Below are 20,166 nucleotides of genomic sequence, written 5' to 3'. Positions count from 1 at the left end.
GTAGAGAGCTAGCCTAGACTAAGGACCTATTGTCAAGATTGGGTAATAGCAACAATCTGGGCAAAATAAAATGGTAGCCTAGCTATAAGGCTACTTATTGGTAAAACTTTTTCTTTTAGCCTACACACTTAAACGTGATCTAAATAATCAAGAATAGGCAGTACTTTATATTAGGTTAAGTGATAACCTTTTATGAAACATCCCATTATTGGACTAGCTTAGACCAAGTAACCGACGACTAGATGAAATAGTAATCTGTGCTAGATGAGATGGTAGCTTAGGTTTTAAAACCATATATTAAGGTAATTGTTTTTATGTAAATTATTTCTTTAAGTTGAAAATTAGCATAACCTGGATTAGACAGCAACCTAGATTAGAGTAAGTAACAACCTGTAAGTGATGCCTATGTATGCGGGGAAACACATTATTGGATTACTGTTTCATATAATGTTACATATTAGTGAGTTATATAGCCTATAAATTTAAGAGTGATCTAAAATAATCTGGTTCTTGTGAAAATGTTCCCCAATTATCATCAATAGAGGAACATTTTAAGAAATATCTTATTATTGGCCTTTCATGGTAATTTATGCCCAAATAGCCTGACAGAACTTTAGCTGATAAACCATATCTTGAAGGCTTGATAAAATAACCTTAGTCTTACGTTATTTAATAGATCTCTGTAAGGCTACATATTATTGGGGTTATTATTCCTGTATCCTTAAAGGTGACCATTCATAAACCTGCACCAGAAAAGTAGCATCTAACCAGATTAGGTTCCAAATCTTTTTTAAGGGAAATCCAACTCTTTAAACAGTAGTTCAAATTAAATAAAGCAGTGTTGAATATCAAATAAAAGGGTAGTCTCTAATAAGATTAAAACAGCAAATTAGGTTATAAGAGGGTTCTTTCCATGGAACAGCTTATATCAATAGCAGTTTGACAAAAAATAAGCCTTGACAGGCAGTGGCCTCTTAATAGGTTAAGCAAGAACTCTTCTTAAGAAATTATCTCAGGGTTCTTAGCCTAATTTAGATTAGTAGCCTAGAAGCATTAACCTAAGACTATATAAAACAGTAGCTGAGGTTAGTTAAACAAATTAAGTTTAAACCAAGTTTGGCTGAATGGCAAGACATTCTGAATTAAATTTTATGAAAATGTTCCCCATTAGGACTAACAGTGTATAGTATCACATGATATACTGGTGTCAAAACTAACCTAAATTTTAAAGGAAAAACAATTAACATAGATATTTAACACTATAACAATAAGGTAAATATATTACACTTTTATAACTTGGCATTGAAATTGTACTTAATTTGATGATATGTACTTTATCTAACATTGGACTACCATACAATTAGTGCTAACTAGTTTCTAATAACTTGTTTTATATCACTACAGGGCCGCTGTTATGCAGAACCCTCAAGTAAAGTGTTAAGCAGCAAATTGATTGGTTAATTTCTTTGCCAGTGGGTATGGCCCATACCACCTGCCATGAGCATGGTCCTTGCAAAAAACAAGGCAAATCTGGTTGGTCACGAAATGTGTGCAAAATCTGTAGTATGCTCCTGGCAGCGAGTTTTTAAGAACCAAACAGCTCATTTTAAGCTGTCTTGATGGGTCCTAGGGTTCAGTAGGGGTTAGGAAGGGGGAGATTATACCTCTTCTGGCAGAACTCCAGCAGCAGATATTTATCCCTTTTTCAGAACAAGATCTATGTTTGGGCCAAAACCCAGTAACATCAGTCCCCAGTACCTCTTAGGTTAACCCCATGGAGAAGTAGAGGAATCTTCACACAGGGGTGACATTCCTATTAATGAACATGAAGTGGACATTACCAGTCAAATGGCCCTGCTGAACCCAAAAGGATCAGGGACACAAATTTCAGCTAATCATGGAGAAACCTTCCAGAAGGAATTCTATCCCCCACGCAGCCATCAGATGCTGAAGAGGATCTTTCCCCAAAAAGGGATACAAGGATCCACCTAACTCCAACTGAAATGACTACATTTTTGGAGGGGTATAGTAACTCACCCAGGACTTCTGCCCTTGGTTAACACAGTTATAGTTCAGTTACTGAAGCTCAGTCAGATCCAAGCTCCCCAAAAGGAAGTACAGCTTACGACATTTGATCAATTCCTAACCCTAACATCAAAGATGTCCTTGTATCAATATATCTGGGACATGATATTGCGATTCACTCAGGACTTCAGTCCTAATTCATCCAGGACTTCTGCATCCTGTAACCTGAAAAGTGAGAGCAGATACAAATACCCCAAACAAGGTCTAATGGGACTGGAAACAACGAAATGCCAGTTTGAGACTACAAAACTTCAGATCAAAACAAGGGGCTCCCTCACCCTGACGATACTGATAACTATGGCGAGATGTCAATTCCATTTTCTCTCCCAATGGTAAGTATCTATTAAAAGTGAAAAACCATGATTAAAGTTGTAATGTAGAGTTTAGATCAGGGACATTTATGAACATGCCTTACCACCTTCACCAGACATGAAGAAACCACTAAAATAAACAGTTCTCTTAGTTTAGCATTAAAAGCTATAGAAAACCCTTCAATGAAAAAATGGATACTGCCATTTTGAATAAGATCCAATTTGCTCACCAAGTAGCCCCAGCCTTCTGTCCCCTCACTTTCAAAATAATTATTTATGTGAAGGCAGATTTTCAGAATTTTATAGTGAGTAGAAAACGAGAGACAAAGGCAGAATTAAAGCCATTTGCATGGTCATTCCAGTTTTGAATAATGCCATCAAGGAATGACAATGCTTCAACTCCCTTTTGAAAGGAAAAAGCTCCCACTGGATATGGCTACTCAACAGTTTGGGACCCCTATGAGAAAAGAATCTCAGAGGGGACAGCTTCAGCAGAATTTCATGCCAGGCTCATCTCTTTAGTATCATAACCTCTATTACTATGCTGGAAGTTGCCACCAGAGGGCTTCCAGAATTTTCAAAACAATTTTTGCTGTTGTGGCAAAAGCTTTATCAGAACCCTGGAAGGACTGACTTTCTAGAATGGTCATAAAGCACAAATTGCAACAAGGGCCAACAACAGAACTGTCTTCAATATACACCTAACCCCCTTGTAAAGAAAGGAGTGTCCAGGATACAAAAACTTTATGAGCATTTCCTTTTTTCCCAACAGAAATGTACAGTTCACCCTGACTCCTGAGAAAAGGGGAGTTCAGGAAACAAAAAACCTGAAACTTTCTCTTAAAAACAAAAGGCTTGTTATGAGCGGCAAAAAAATCATCAAAGCCTGTCCAAAAACCTCTTACCAGGGAAAAGGAATGCCAATGCAGGGCAAAGGCAATCAAAGGCAAAGGAAGAGGTGGATACCAATAGGAATTGCGGTTGGGGTTGTCTTCAACATGACATCACAGGCAACGGAAGTCTTCCCCTTGGGGAAACAGCATTATATTTTCAATGGGCTGAGGTGGAAATGGTCTCACCCCCCTCCTTTAAAGGGATTCCTCCAAAAACCAGATCCCTCTCTAGAAGGTTACATGCAGAAGGCCCTGTTAAAGGGAGCCATAGAGAAACATACATATATTCGCATGGCAGTTGGAATGCACATCTCTTCAGTGTCGCCAAAAAGGATTCCTCCGAATAAAGATTGATCCTCGATCTATCAACATTGAACATGCACATAGTTTGCCAAAAGTTTCAAATGAATACCGTTGCCCAAGTACGTTTAATCATTCCAAAAGGGACCTGAACAGCTTCTATAAATCTTTAAGATGCATACTGGCACGTCCCTATCGCTGTTCCCTTCCGCCCCTTCCTAGGGTTCCAGAAAGGGAAAGATACGTACAGGTTCAATGTCATGCCCTTGCGGCTAAACACCGCCCCATAAATTTTTACAAAATTAGCAACGGTACTTGTTTGAGAACTCAGGCAAGAAGGAATACAACTAATACCTAGACAATTGGTTAATCTGGGAGCCCACAAGAAAAGAGTGCTTGAAAAACCTAAGAGCAGTGGTCAACAGACTCCATTCAAAAGGTTTATAATAAATTGGAAAAAATCCACACCCAGCAGATGTTTTCATGGCCTGTTGTCTCTCGCCATCAATACTCAAAACAGAACAAGGAAAGACCTTAAAACGTTCCTTGAACAGCCCAGAGTTTCAGACGGCAATTAGAATGTATGATGGGCCTGCTGCAGTTTGCATCAGTAATAGATCCAATACTCAGATTGCAACTAAAAAATGTTAACAAATTCTGGCTATCGCATGCAAGAAAAAAGATGCGAGACCATCCTCATTAAAAGAATAAAAGAGTTGGGGAGATACTTCGGCTTTGGACCCGGACAGAATCTCTGGTGAAACAGGTCACCTTGACTCCTCCGTCAGTACGAGTGACAATACACTCAGATGCCTTGTTGACAGGTTGGGGAGGACACTGGGAGGATCGTCAGGTAGCAGGGAGGTAGTCAGCTACTCTGAGGAATTGTCATATCAATTTCCAGGAGCTAATGGCTCCTTTTTCTCAAAAAACTCAAACCTCCAGAAGAGACACACACTTTGCTAGTTATAGACAACATGACTGCAATTTCCTGCATCAAGATGTTGGGATCATGCTCACCTCCTCTCAATATGGTAATGCTAGCCATCCTTCAGATGGTACAAGCAAAGAAGTGGCACTTGTCTGCAATTCACCTCACAGGGTCTCTCAGTGTAATAGCAAACTCTCTATCAAGGAAAACGACAGCCTCAACAGAGTCAATGTTGGACAACCATTTTCAAACAATAGCCAACATGCTTCCACACCCAGAAGTGGACCTGTTTGCCACATACAAGAATCACAGACTTCCAGTGTATGTGTCTCTGAACTTGGACAATCAAGCAACAGCAAGAGATGCCTTCCTACAAGACTGGAACAAATGGAGGACAATATACTTTTTTCCTCAATTATCCCAGATTTCGAAGGTTTTGAGCAAGCTTCTAACCTTCAAAGGAACAGCTCACTTAATAGCCCAAAATTGGCCAAACAGGCATTGGTTCCTATTACTTCAACAGTGGGCGAAGAGATCAAATTCCACTACTGTCCGCTGTTCTATCCCAGACAGTAGGAGGGAAAGTCGTCTAAGCATCCTCCTTTCTGAGCCGAGACCTTCACAAGTGAATTTTTTAAATATTGTCTACTGTGAAAATTACTCACCCAACATTGCTAGGTACCTAGTGCAAAAACTACGGACATCGTCTATCTGACAATACCAGTCCATATGGAAGATATGGTTGGATTATATCCATACTGAGAGCCCAGTTGAGATTTTTATGGGAACACTTTTAAGTGTTCTTATATACCTTTTTGGAGACAAAAGCCTTACTGTTACAACAATCATGGCATACAAGGCAGCATTAACAGAACCTTGCTTTATGGATTTGAGATTAACTTTAGTACAGAAATTGTCACTTCCCTTCTCCGGTCTTTTGCACTACAAAGACCTGCTCCCGAAAGGATTCCAACTACTTGGTCCCTGAACAAGGTGCTTAGACTTCTATCAACCCCTCAATTCTGCGGACCTAAAACAACCACAACTCACATGCTGCAAAAGGCAATCGTATTGATTGCATTAGCATCAAGAGCCCATATTAGTGAACTGGGCTCTCTTAGACGGGGACGATGCATCACGCAAACAGCTGACCATCAATTATTATTAATCCCTGGTCCATCATCCCTCACCAAGAATGAAAATCCTTTAAGAAGGAAATCTATTCTGATGAGAAAACTCAATTTAGCAGACAAAACATTATGCCCGGTTCAAGCACTTAAGGTTTACCTAGATGTTACGGGAAACATCCCAGAAGGTCCAATTTTCCTACACCCTAGCACAAATAAATCACTCTCTCTACAAGGGCTGAGAATAATTTTAGCATCCCTCATTAAAAAGGCAAATCCACACTCCTTTCCTAGGTCACATGATATTAGGAAAGTAAGTATGTTGTTGGCCTTCTTCAGAAATGTCTCTATTGAAGAAGTCTCCGAATGTACAGGCATTCTTAAAACATTATTGCCACAAGCTAGAACAAATTCAATTACACTGTGTATCAGTAGGTGGCATGGTTAGTCCTAACCCCGAAGGCACTACAGCAGAAAACCAGGGGTCTCCTTGATGGGTGGGTATGCTAACTATTGCTGGGGAAAAGTGCAACAAGACTGCAACCAAACCCAGCATACTTAGTTAAGTCACTGTAGAACTTCACCCTAAAACATGAATTCATGTTTAGTTTTTTGCTTTTTGTTACCATAACCTGAGGGGTATTTGGAATAAAGAATGGGGCTTGAAACTTGTGGCTTGACCTCGGATCAGAAATGTTTTTTTCTTTGGGTTGTTGGGATTAAAATTTGAGAGCTTAAGCCTTTTCATTACCTGTCAATGTCTTTGTAAGTTCCTTGAGGATGAAACAAGCGACTACACTATCAAAAAACAGGTTTTATCGTAGGAAAAACCTCTTTTTGGTAGCCACTGTTGAGTCCTCAAAACCCTCCCATTTCCCTAACGAAAAGGCATGGGATCATCCTGCATTGACCAACAGAAAGTAATGGCTTCTTGTTCTCCGTGCTGGTCTGTTTGTCGACAATATGGCGGACTGTGCATGTGCAATAATCACTTCCTCATCTAGCAGGTTTTGACAATGGTAACAGCCTGGGTACAGCTTCACTGAAGATCGGGGAAAGTGCCCTCTTATCTTTGAGTCCATTACATACTTCTTCAAGTGTTATAGTGTTTATCATTATAACACAATATCTGGCCACGAGACCAACTAAAAGAGAATTCCTTGATATTGGTTTGGTCACCATGGAGCTCTGGTAGACCCATGGAAGGTAACTCCTTGAGGACTCAACAGCGACTACCAAAAATAGGCTTTTTATTACTTTACTTCATAATAAGACCAAAGTCAGCATTTTATTAGGAAAAAGCAATTTACAAGAAATACAATAAGTTATTCCTAAGCTCTTGTGTAATCCAGAATGGAGCATGTTTTACCCCAGACAAGTTTTGGACCAACCTCACTTTCTCAAAAGGCTGAGACATTGAACACTCGAAAAAAAAATAATGTATTTGGTAACATGTTAGTTTGAAATGAAAGAAAAAGGAGTGCATGAACACTCAATTCATTTGAAATAAAACTTAAATGACTCCAATGTCTATAACTTTCTCTGGGTTGGCCTAACTTTCTTCATTGTTAAAAATTTATATTTCTTGCTATCGGATGAAAGCAAGGTTGTGGACTTTAATGTGTCTGATAGTTTCTTACAAAAGGCAGCAAAGGATCATGACTCTCTCTGTGGGGAAAATGGGCAGCCACCCAGACCAAGTAAGGACAAGGAATTCCTACATGACATGTCAGAAGGTGGAAAAGCTTGAAAATGACTACACACCTGGGCAGGCGAAAATCAATTATTGTGCTCTCAAAACTGATGAATAAACTATGGTGCATGACTCAACAACTACAGGAAATCACGTGGCTCTCCTTGGGAAGGGTGTGTACAGCAAGACAATTCTAAAAACTGCATAACTGATTCACTCACACAGTGGCACATAAATTGCCTTTCTTGAACTGTTTGTGGTCCAAATTATAGAACTATGATGATAACCGAAGTGTCTCTTGTCTCACAGAGAACTTTGTTCATCTTCAGAAGAATCTTGCATGGCACGAAAAGATTATTTTGCTAGAATATGAAAAATATTTACAACCACAATGAGAACAATAACAAAGATATAAAATATAACAAGGATGAAAAATAACACGTCGAAGACCGTTAATATAGTTGGACACAGTAGCACAACTTGTAATGGTGTGGGGGGAGGGAGCAAAGGGGTGAATGCAAGAAATAGGGTAACGAGGAAAGCCGAGCGATCTGTAAATATTACTGGAATAAGAAGGGAAGAACAGACAGAAGAACATAAGTTACTAACATGGCTAATATGCTGAAAGAGCATTACTAATACAGCTGGAGTAAGACTTATTTAATGAAGACTTGCTAAAATTTGAAAGAAACCATAGTGAGGAGAAGCAGAAGCATTGGTAGGAGAGAGGTAGTGGGGGGAAATAAAAGATGAAACCATTTCTTTTGGGGCAAGGAAATGACTTATCTTGGCAATATACATTGGAAACAGGATCAGGTATGCATGAGGATGGGGTTGGTGAGGAGCTACAGCGATGAGACCCACAACAAGGGCAAATCTCATGAAGATGTTTTAATATGTCACACCACTTTTTCAACATTTTGCATGAATAACATTTTGCTGATATAAAAAATAATTCTTTTAGAAAAACATGAACAATATGTACATACCCTTCATATACTAAAACTAAATGGAACATACTCATACTAGTGATTACTTTCATAACCGCAATTAACCTGCCATGGAAGAATTCCTGCATGATGAACAAAAGTTCACTGGAAATGAGGTAAGCACTAAATTACACAAAACAGATAAGAAACAAGAGAAGCATCATTAGATGAGTGAGACGGTGCAAAATAATAATAATAACAGTAATGATTATTAGTAAAAGTGCATACTGTACAGTCAAATTAATAAAGATTCAACTAAAGGGGAATTTCTCTAGTTGCCCACATATTCTTTTTATTTCTATTATTTAGATGAAGTGTATTATATGGTTGACACCCTGAAGCAAAAAAATGATCTAACATTTATATAACATGAACACACCTCTGCTTATAATGACATGATATTTAATCAAAGACACTTCAACAAAGGAGACTGTGGGTGCTTGTCTGCTTAGAACAAAGGCTGCCACAATATGTAATTACCAGGCAGCACTAATTTTTGTCCTAATATTTTTATGATAAAAAAAAACTTTGGTTGATGGCACATTCACTCCAGTTTCAAACTCCATATCCTCTATACTGAAAGTATGTAATAATAAAACTTACTATGAATGTTCCAGATGGGCTTCCAACAACTTCATATTCATTATCAGTATCTTCCTGAAAATATCAAAATAATTTTAGTATGCACAACCACAAGAGTAGCTCAAGACCAAAACTCTCAAGAAAACAGCATTTCAGTTTCAACTATGAACAATATTTTGCTGCTCCATATCCACTCATTCATTCCCATTTACCAAACCAAATATCACCAAAATAAGCATCAAATGAAACTGTTACGAGTATTGCTTACCACAGGGGGTGATGGTGCAAATCGGTGACCCAGTCGTCCCTCACTGCTGGATTCTGGCTGGCTATAGTGATAGAAAAAAAATGCATTACTGTGCATGAAAAACCAGTAATCCTGTGTGGCTGAAGCCATCGCTGAAGAAAGTTGTAACTACAATACTTTCTTTTTTGTAAAACTTAACAAAGATCCAAACTTTGGAAACAACATCATATTTTCAGAGCTAATGTATTTTGCCTAGCAATGTTACACTGGAACAGGCTGAGGAACAAAAAGTCATATCTATTTAATTGAAAACATCTATTCCAGATGTTACAATAAATACAACGATAACTATGTCACCTCTCAAGTTGAGACTGACCTTAAACATGCAATACTTGGAAGCATCCATGAAGAATCTTATACACATGGATTAAGAGAGGAATTAACTTTACATCCAGTTCGAATGAGCTAGGTACAAGACGCAGCATTATACAGTATTATACTTGTCTTTTCATATGCATCACCAAGTCCCAAATCTAACAGTGTAAACTCTCAGGACTTGAATAAGAGTAAGGGAACTACAGAAATTCCCCCACAAATCTTTCATACAGAATGCTTTACATACAAATCATGTTACTGTTTAAAAGCATAAAGCAACAAGATAAAAAATGAAAGACATTTTTATATATGTTACTTGATATGATTAAACATATACCTAGTAATACCTCAGAAACAGGTGACCGGAAGACTACTCCTCTCACGAAAGAATGTACAGTATGAACAAATGCAATGAATAATGGGAGGGGAAGAAGGAGAATACCATGCACCTTCCACTATTGGTAAAACTTATCCCACCATCAGCCTAACAAATAAGACCCAATTCTCTTGTATACTATCTCTACAGTACGTAGAAATTTACAAAAGTGAAATTATATCTTTATATACCTGATTATTAGCCAGCTGTGATTCCGTTTGATGGCTAGGGAAGTTGAGAGGGCCTTGACACAACTCATTACTATAAGAAAAATTACATTGTGCTTTACTCAAATATTTGTGGCTTAAGGTCAAATTTTCTTGATATCCACAGTTGAGCCCATTACACGATTTGGTGTCTTTATCTCAGACAATTGTAAGTAGTGATAAGTCAAAGGTTTAGTTTTTAATCCCAAGGTTTTGATAGCCCTGACTTTATTTATCGTCATAACATCCCATATGCGAAAGTCATGGCTTGTATACACTTAGTCCAGACGACTTATTTATCGTTAGCAAAACTTGGAGTGTAGTTGCCATGAGGTTCTTTGCTTTCAGATTTTCAGTAAGTTCTACAATGTTTACATATTTACTCTTTACCACAAACCAAATATTGACCACTTCATACAGTATATGACTGCCTCTTGGTGAGGATTAGTATGGCTTAGTCTCAGGATCTAAGTTTCATTCATTATCTGTGGAAATTCCACAGATCGACTTGGCCGGTCTGCCCTTGAGTTCTGTATATCCTCTGATTTTGTCCAGCTAACTGAGGAACCCACTCATAACTCTGGTAATGGATTAGACCTCACATTCACAGATGTTCCAGCTATCATCAAGTGCAAGGTCTGTGAGTATACAGTCACTCCCGACCATTGTGCCAGTGAGATCAACATATCTGTCAAACAGTATATTCTACTGCCACAATTGGAAAAATGGTCTGGTTGATATCTAAAGCCAACTGGGATGGCATTATTGAAGCTTGCCAGGCATTTTATTTTTCAGATGTTATAAGAGATCCAGATCCCAAGAAGTTACATGAAATGCTGATTACTATTATAGTAAGGTATGTCCCTAGAAAGATCATCAAATTCAGGACTGATGATCTGCCATGGTTTGGTGATACATATAGACGAGCCTACCAAGATAAACAGACCAAATTCAACATGGACATGAAATCATTCACATAAAAATTATACCATTTTTGTTAGCCCTTCTTTGGCTGAGTCGGTTGAGCTTCGGACTGTCACTCGATGGGCCGGAGTTCAATTCACCCGGCCAGCTGCTGAAGAGTTAGAGGAATTTATTTCTGGTGATAGAAATTCATTTCTCGCTATAATGTGGTTCGGATTCCACAATAAGCTGTAGGTCCCGTTGCTAAGTAACCAATTGGTTCTTAGCCACTTAAAATAAGTCTAATCCTTCGGGCCAGCCCTAGGAGAGCTGTTAATCAGCTCAGTGGTCTGGTAAAACTAAACTATACTTAACTTGTTTAGTCTAACCGAGCTGCAAACAGAATTTACCAAATAGGTGAGCGAAATTATAATAATTCCTTAAAGAGGAAACTTGCAGGAATTACTCAGCCTCATCTGTGGTGGACCGAATTGGCCTAACATATCTTTGGGTCAGGCTCATCTTCCATTCCACCACTAATAACAGATGATGGTAGCTAGGTTACTGGCCCTAAGGGAAAGTCTGAACTGCTTCATCGAGCTTTTGAAGCTAAGCAATCAGCTGAAGATGTCCCTCTCCATGATACTTGTCATCCTGAACCCATTCTTACAAACTTTACATTTTGCCCTAAGGATGTTAAGAAATCCTCTTGATAATCTTGATAGCTGGTTTGGAGAAGATCCTGACATTTTCTTCTCTTTGTTTTTTAAAAAGGTTTCTAGTGTGTTGTCTCCCAAGATTAGTAGATTCTATAGATTTTTTAGATCGATGTATTATCTCTGCAGAAAAGTGCAAGCTTGGTATTACAGTGCCTGTTCCAAAGAGTAGCATATCTGCAGACTGCAGTAACTACAAGCAGATTTCTTTTCTTCCTGTGCTCTCCAGAGTTATAGAAAAACTTATTTTTAAGCCAATATTTAGGAATGAGGAATCTAAATGATTGGTAGCTGATAGTCACTATGCATATAGGAAGCAGTTAGGTACTTGTTATGTTCTTTTAGACTTGACATGCCATTACCAAGAAAAGTTTGATAAGGGTTTTGAGTGTAGAGTAATTAAAATAGATTTTGGTGCTGCTTTCGATCTTGTAAATCATAAGGCAATTATTTATAAACTTCAGAATCTTGGAGTGAGTAGATATGCTTTAGGATTATTTCAAGATTTCCTTATGGGTAGACAGCAGTGAGTTACTGTTGATGGAACCTTTAGCAAACCAAGACCTATTGTGTCTGGGGTTCCACAAGGCAGTGTTCTTGGTCCACTGTTATTTTTAGTGTATACAAGTGATATGGCTTTTGGCCTCGAAAATTATTCAGTATGCTGATGATGTAACACTTGTGGGTGTGGTAAAGTCTCCACTTATGAGAAATGAAGCTGTCCTTAGTCTTAATCATGACATGGAGTGGACTATGGAATGGTGTAGTCGGTGCAGTATGAGGCTGAACTCAAGTAAAACAAAAACGTTACTGATTATCAGATCTTGTACAGATTTTCTACCCCATCCTCCACTTCAGGTGGATGGGACTTTGCTGAATGAGTCTCAAGCTTTGACTATTCTAGGTGTAACTTTTGACTAACATCTTACTTTTGAGAAACACCTAAAGAAAGTGTCAACAAGTGCTGCATGGAAGTTTGGCACTGTATTTTAATAGTGATAAAATCAATGTAACCTGTTTTAGGTCATTTGCCCTTCCTTTACTGGAATACTGTTCTCCAGTGTGGATGTCTGCTTCTGCCAGAGATTTATCTCTGTTGGACAGAGTGGTTCATGGTGGTAGGTTTCTGTTTCCTGACACTAGCAGTTGTGACATGGACCATCGATAGATGGTCTCTTATGTGTCAGTTTTTCATACACTGTATTTTAACAGAGATCTTTCACATTCACAACTGATACCTAATCCTCTTTTCCTGCTCAGAGCAACCAGATTTGGTGAATAGCAGCACAAATATGCAGTAAATGTACCTTGCTGTCAAATTTCTCAGTTCCAGAGGTCCTTTATTCCTCACACCAATAGACCGTGGAACAGCTTCCCTGAGGATGTTGTGCAACTGGCAATTCAAAAGTTCAAGTAAAGATGCAATGCATTATTACCCTAAAACAATTCTCATCGTGTTTTAATAATTTAAGTTTTTATCTATTGATGTATTAAACTGTTAATTTATTATTTCTTTTCAAATAACTGATCTCTTCTTTCTGCTTTTCCTATTACCTTCTGTTACTTCTTTCAATGAACACCATATTTGTTGGAAGCTTGAATTTCAAGTCAATGGCCCCTTTGGGACTGTTCCATATAAATAGGCTTTATGTTCTGAATAATAATAATAATAATAATAATAATAATAATAATAATAATAATAATAATAATAATAATAATCACTCTTAACTGCTAGTTTAATCATGAAATACCTCCACATACCCTTGTAGAATGACCTGTCTCAACCAAAAGAACATAATCTTTTGTATGTCTCATCCTCTTCAATATATGAGATGCCAGAGAAGTATATGTATTTTCAACTACTGACAGTCTGCATCTTGGCAACAAAGTCAAGGTAAATGACTGACCAATGTAAGACCAATCTCTGATATGTGTGACTGCCTGACAGGGTATGCAGCTTTTCACAATCCTCAAGGAGACATGAAGTTTGGGGGTATTTCAATCCAGCTGCATGAAGATATCCATCACTAGACACCACAGAGGTTTAGATCTAATTCTCTCTTGGTTCCTGTGGTAGAATTGTCTGGCATAATTTTGTTTATCTTGCATTTTCCCAGTGATTTGAACAACTGGAGCCAAGAACACAGCTCCAAGTTCCAAGAAGGGGACGAGCTGTTCCTTGTCCAATTTTAATCAATTTCCTGCTGCCTGCTGACTAGGAAGGTTTGGTTTCCACTGTGCATCAATATCAGCTGACTTAACACTTCAAGACCTGCAGTTACAAGAAACTCAATCTGAAGCAGCTGTGTGGAACATGCAGGTGGACTTAGCTAGCACTAAAACTCTCAGATCATCAATACTGGTATCAAAATCCAACATGCCAATGGAAGAAATATTGCTTATCTTTGTTCACAGGCACATCTCCTTTGCAGATGGAACCAATTCTCTTCCTGTTTTGCTGCTATATCTGCTAGAATTGACCATCATGCAGATACTGTACATCCCCAGCCCAATGCCAGATTGGTACACCCAGGCTGCCATTGCCCATAACTCCAGGTGAAAAATCACAAAGCTAACACAAGGCTGCACACAGGTCAGAACTTCAATACCTTCACCTTCCAGACAAAGTGAAAGTACTTCCTTGAGGTCAGGTAAAAGAATGCCAGAAGCCACCATTTCTGATAAGACTGTCCCACAGACTCGATGCTGAAGATGATTTGGCGTGGAAATTTTTCATTGGGCCGAGATTGATGATCTGATATCAAATACCCGTCACCTTTGGAAACAGAAACAGCTTGTTATCCAAGACTTTGAATCTGAAGGTTGCCATCATATTTCTCATAATCCACTAAATGTGATGTGAAGGTCGGGGAGACTTGTTTCTAGTAAGGGAATTTGTAACTACCTCAGATCACTTCTACTAACCAATTTTCTACCTGTCTCATGTTGTGAGTTCCAGAATTTTATGCAGACAAATTCCACTGACAGAAGATTTGCCCACAGGTGGAAAACTACTTCATTTTCTTCTTCCTACATAAGCTGAAGACCTGTCTGATATTTCCTCCTTGCCTGAAAGGAAGATTGCTACCTCCTGGACTGTGTGTGTGTGTGCGTGCGCCAGTAAGGAGTGGAAAATAGCCTTTCTGAATGGGTCCAGAGTCCTGGGTTGCCTGGGTCTGGTCAAAGATGAAGATGAGGCAGACAGGAGTCTTCAGATTGAGGCACCAAGATTCTTATCACAGGCCTCATAACATTCGTTGTCAGCTTTCCTGTGAGGTTTCTACCCAGCTTCTTCAGAAACAAGTGCAAATTGACCATGTGGTAATCCTTCAGACCTCAAAGCAGTGTGGTGGTGGAATGCCAACCGAAGTTTTATGAAATGGAAGATGGTGAGTTTGCTGACTCTGACAGAGAGAATGATGAGAGTGACAAAGATTAAAGATGGCTAAGGTGGTGGTGATGATGATGATGATGATGATGATGATCAAAGTTACCAACAAGAACACAGTGATGCAGAAAGCGATGTAGGTGCGCAGTATAAAGGTAAGGTTATCAGTGATGAAACACAAGAGATGCTGGTGAGAGGGATTTTTTGCCAATGTGGTAGGTGCTCAAGGTCATGCTTGTCAAGCAGTGGTGCTGGTGCCATCAGGTGCGTGGCATGTTGCTTAAAACTAAAGCTTGCAAATATGATGGATAGACAGAAGGAAAAGGTTGTGTACAAAATAATTATGCTTTTTTTCCTGGAATGACAGGAGTGATGACCTATTTTGGCTTCAGTAATGATAACAAGGACTCATATCAGGCTATTCTTTGATGTTGAAGTACTTCAAGTCATGGTCAATGAAACAAACCACTACCATGGGCAGTGTGTTGCTGGTTGACCACAAAGCTCAGGTAAGATGAGGAAATGGATGGATGTCTGCTTGAGGGAAATGACTGCATTTCTCACAATAACAATACTCATACCCCATGTACTGAAGCATTTTGTCATGGATTATTGGTTGATGGATATGCTTATTCATAAGTAAGTACTATATTTCCAAAACTCATTTCTCATGACTGGTACCAGACCACTTATAGATTTTTGTATTTCATAGACAATGATTTCAGAGACCTCAATTCCAATGACAGACTGTGGAAAATAAGGGACATCATGACACAAATACGTGAACAACTTTCAATATTTTTTAATCCATTCCGGAAACTTGTGTTTGATGAAAATCTTGTGTTATTCAAAGGGTGCCTTACTTTCAAGCAGTATACTTGGTCAAAGAGGCACAAGTTTGGTATAAAATTATGTTATCTGAGACTTTAAAACTGGATATGTAATGGATTTTGTTATTTAAACTAGAATGGATGTTGATATTCCTGCTAAAAACCTTCTCTGCCAATCTGGAGCTATCGTGAAAACACTTGTGGCGCCTTATTATGGTGATGGTCATATTTTGTACACTGACAACTTCTAAACAAATCTGGGTTAAGTGAATACTTGCACAACAACGATGGACTGGTTGGTAACGTTCACCAAAATGGGAAGGGTGAGTTCTTCCGCCTAGGCATGGGAAAAGAGACACGCATGTTTAGAAAGAAAGGAAATGTTGAAGAAAAAATCTTTTTTTAACACTCTTGGGGAAAAGCTAGCCAGGACTTAAGCACACTATTTGGCATGTTAATGGCTAAATTTTAGTAGGCATGGCCATATTTAGTCTGTTATTTGTCAGAGTTTAGTGCAAGTACCATGCTTCTGTCCAATGATTTGGAGAACAACCAGGAGCTTTTAAGGGAAAGCAAGCCAGAGCTAAGCACCATAATTAGTCCGTTAGGGGCTGGTTGCTGTTGGGCAGGATATGGCTACGAACCACGTTATCTATAAGGTTGCTCCAAAGAGGTCATAACATTAAAGTAAGTCATACTTGGGCTGGCCAAAGTACACTGATTTTGCCTAGACTTGACCCACTTCTGACACAGCATGTGAATGGAAAAGCTGTGTTTCATACCACATGGTTCAAGTGACACTGATGATACAAAAGCACATGTCGTCAGGAATGTACTCCATGATAACTACCGACCTCACCAGCTAAATTTGGTGTAGCAACACAGTGTGGGCTTGCACATTACATTTGCTTCACCATCCATAAACCCTAAGTGAGATGCTAACATATTCAAAAGAAGTTCAGGCAGCTACACAATGATTTGAGCACTACTATAGAGACCAGGAAAAAAAAAGTCCAAGATCCTCTAAGTGTCTTGTGGGTAGAGATAGAAAGGACGTCTGTCTGACACACTACTGTCCTCAGTACTTAAAACCAATAGTTCTACCTGAATAAGGGTTAGGTGCAACACCGAACTGTGTGTGCTAAACAAGTGGGATCCAGCTCTTCTTCCTCATCAGATGACTGGAGTGCGTGCTCTAATTAGAGACACAGTCAGAAAAGGTGTTGACATCATCTTGGAGTTGATTTACACTCTGAAAAGGAATTGACACTCCAATGAAGACAGCAACTCGACAGAAGCACCAGGGAATCTAAGCAAAACATGAAGTTCCACTCATTCTAAAGGCAGGGAGGGAAGTAGATCTCTATCTTGGTTCAGGGTAACTGAACCATGCTTAAGCCTTGCAAAGAAGTGAGCAAAAAGTAGTTGTAATCCCTGGAAATGGCTGAATGAGAAGGAAATGGAACACCTGACTCTGAAGTCAAGCTACTGCAGTCAAGTGGACAGTCACTTGGGTGAAGCTAAGACGAGAATCTATTAGATTCCAAAAGATGAGATGTCTCATTCTTTCTTTGTGCATATCTAGAAGAAAAGACCATCCAGGAGGCTAAACTGGCACCAACTGATTTAGCACCAGCTCCTCAAAAGATGGGAGATCGATAAGAAGACAAAGCTGCCCAGAAAGAACCTCTGTCATGCAGTGGCGAAAAGATTGTTTTCGTTCTTCCTCATATCCTTCAAAGTTTTCCCAAAGAAGAGGAACCCCCTCAAACCAAAGATTGCTGTCTGCCCAGAGTCCCATGACAGGAGAGGCAAAGGCTACTGGCAGGAGGAGGTAGGACTGGAACACATAATCAAATCCTCACATCGAGTAATGGGGATCATGAACAAGCAAACAAGGGTGACAAGAGGCAAGGCCGGCAGAACACCTCTGCATTCATCTTTTGCAGAGCCTCGTAAAATTCCCCTGGAAGCCAGTGAAAAAGAGAATGGTAGCAGCCCTAAATGGAATGCAATTGATGCCCTTTTGAGAAGCCATACTAAAAGTTCTCTTCTAAAGGTCAATATCAAGTGAGGACACCTCTCAGACCTAGTCTTGGGGTGATATCAGTTGAGGGGGAAAAGGATAAGAAATTATTCATAGGCTAACAAACCTTTGAAAGAGGATATGTAAAAGCTTGACAAAAAAACCTGGACCACAGTTATTACCATTCACTGCCACCAATAGTTCTAGCAAGAAAAGGGCCAACTCTGGAAGGACACCACTACTGGTCCCGAATTAAAAAGTTCTCTGTGCTCACTGCCCTCCTAGGAGCAAGAGCGTAAGAAATGCTTGCTGCTTCCTGAAAGTGTCAAAGTAGAAAAGAGGAACCAGATGAGACTCCTGCACTCTAAAAACTGAGCTAACATAGGTAAGAAAATGTCCAACTAAAACAATGCGTAATTTAATAACTGCCAACTAGGAAAAAAGTATGCCCAGCGCTACTCCCAGAGTCAGTCTTGTTCTCCCAGATGACCTACCCACTTGGTCCCAAATAAGATCAATTTCTCTGATGGGTCAGGGGGAAGAGAACCCTGACAGATACTGGAGGAGAGAGAATAAATCCCATGAAAAGCAGAGGATATCCTTCTTAACTCTACCCAGCCAAAGAAACAATGACATGGCCAGACACCCAAAATGCTCAAAGAATGCTTTAGTTTCTCAAAAAAAAAAAAAAAAAAAAAAATCCTGAGATATCAACTGATCTAAATCAATCAACTCACTATGAAACACAATGAGAAAGCAACCAAGAAGATCCCTCTAAAAGAGAGGGGCGAGATCATCAGCAGAAAGTATTTTAATCACATTCCAAGGAGATTACCAGTAAAGAGTTCCTGGAGTTATACAAAAATAGAAAACTACCCTATGAGGAAAATTCTAAGGTCTTCACAAAAAGAAAATAAGCAATCATCTCTTCCACAAACAGACTGGGAACCAAGTCAGCAAACGACTAGTAAAGTACGAGAGATCCTGCACAGAAGTCAAGATTATTATTATTATTTTTATTATTATTATTATTATTATTATTATTATTATTATTATTATTCAGAAGATGAACCCTATTCATACGGAACAAGGCCACAGGGGCCACTGACTAGTAATTCAAGCTTCCAAAGCATACGGTGTTAATTCAAAAGAAGTAACAGAAAGTCATGGGAAATACATAAAGTTATTAGAAATTAACAAATTAATAACTGAATAAAAATTTAAGTAAAATATTAAATACAGGTTGAATTGTATTATGGTTATAATGCATTGCATCTTCGCTTGAACTTCTGAAGTTCCAAATGCATGACATCCTCTGGGAGGCTGTTCAACAGTCAAACGGTACAAAGAATAAGGGTCATCTAAAACTGAGAAGTTTGACAGCGAGGCACATTTACTGCATATTGGTGCTGCTGTTCAGCAAATTTGGTTTCTCTCGGCAGATAAAGGGGATCAGGGATCAATTCTGAATGTGAAGGATCTCTGTTAAAATGCAACATATGAACAAATGACAAACAAGAGACCCTCCATCGATGGTCCAAGTCATAACTGCTACTATTAGGAAAGAACAGAAACCTACAACCACAAACCACTCTATCCAAAAGAGATAAATCTCTGGCAGAGGCAGACAGCCATACTGGAGAACTGTATTCCAGTAAAGGAAGTACAAATGACCTAAAACAGGTTGCATTGATTTTATCACTGTTAAATATATGAGGCCTTATGAACAATACCTAACTTTTGTGTGGCAACTGCTGAAACTTTCATTAGATGTTTCTCAAAAGTTACACTTAGAATAGTTAAAGCTTCAGGCTCATTCAGCAAAGTTCCATCCACCTGAAGGGGAGGAGGGGGTGGGAAATCTGTACGAGATCTGCCATTCAATAGTGTTTTTGTTTTACTTGAGTTCAGCCTCATACCCCACCGACTACAGCATTCCCCGATCCAGTCCATGTCCTGACTGAGGCTGAGGGCAGCTTCATTTCTCATAAATGAAGACTTCACTACACCCACAAGTGTTGCATCATCAGCATACTGAACAACCTTGTTTTCCAGACCAACAACCACAACACTTGTATACACTAAAAATAACAGTGGACCAAGAACACTGCCTTGTGGAACTCAAGACACAATAGGTCTTGGTTCACTAAAGATCCCACCCACATTAACTCACTGCTGCCTACCTGTA

General features: G+C 39.1%; 1 protein-coding gene across 5 annotated transcripts in view; it reads right to left on the bottom strand.

The window, feature by feature from the left end:
• LOC136826864 (B-cell linker protein-like) overlaps positions 1–20,166 on the bottom strand; it is an 850,768-nt gene that overhangs the window by 141,286 nt on the left and 689,316 nt on the right. For all 5 annotated transcript variants that reach the window (XM_067084364.1, XM_067084365.1, XM_067084367.1 and 2 more), the window contains 2 exons: positions 9,180–9,240; positions 8,933–8,986 (listed from right to left, as the gene is read on the bottom strand). In XM_067084364.1, the coding sequence (XP_066940465.1) occupies positions 8,933–8,986; positions 9,180–9,240 (115 nt within the window). The remainder of the gene's footprint in view (positions 1–8,932; positions 8,987–9,179; positions 9,241–20,166) is intronic.

The sequence above is a fragment of the Macrobrachium rosenbergii genome, chromosome 41, assembly GCF_040412425.1.
Source record: "Macrobrachium rosenbergii isolate ZJJX-2024 chromosome 41, ASM4041242v1, whole genome shotgun sequence".
NCBI lineage: Eukaryota > Metazoa > Arthropoda > Malacostraca > Decapoda > Palaemonidae > Macrobrachium > Macrobrachium rosenbergii.
This window is presented reverse-complemented; position numbering and strand designations above follow the sequence as displayed.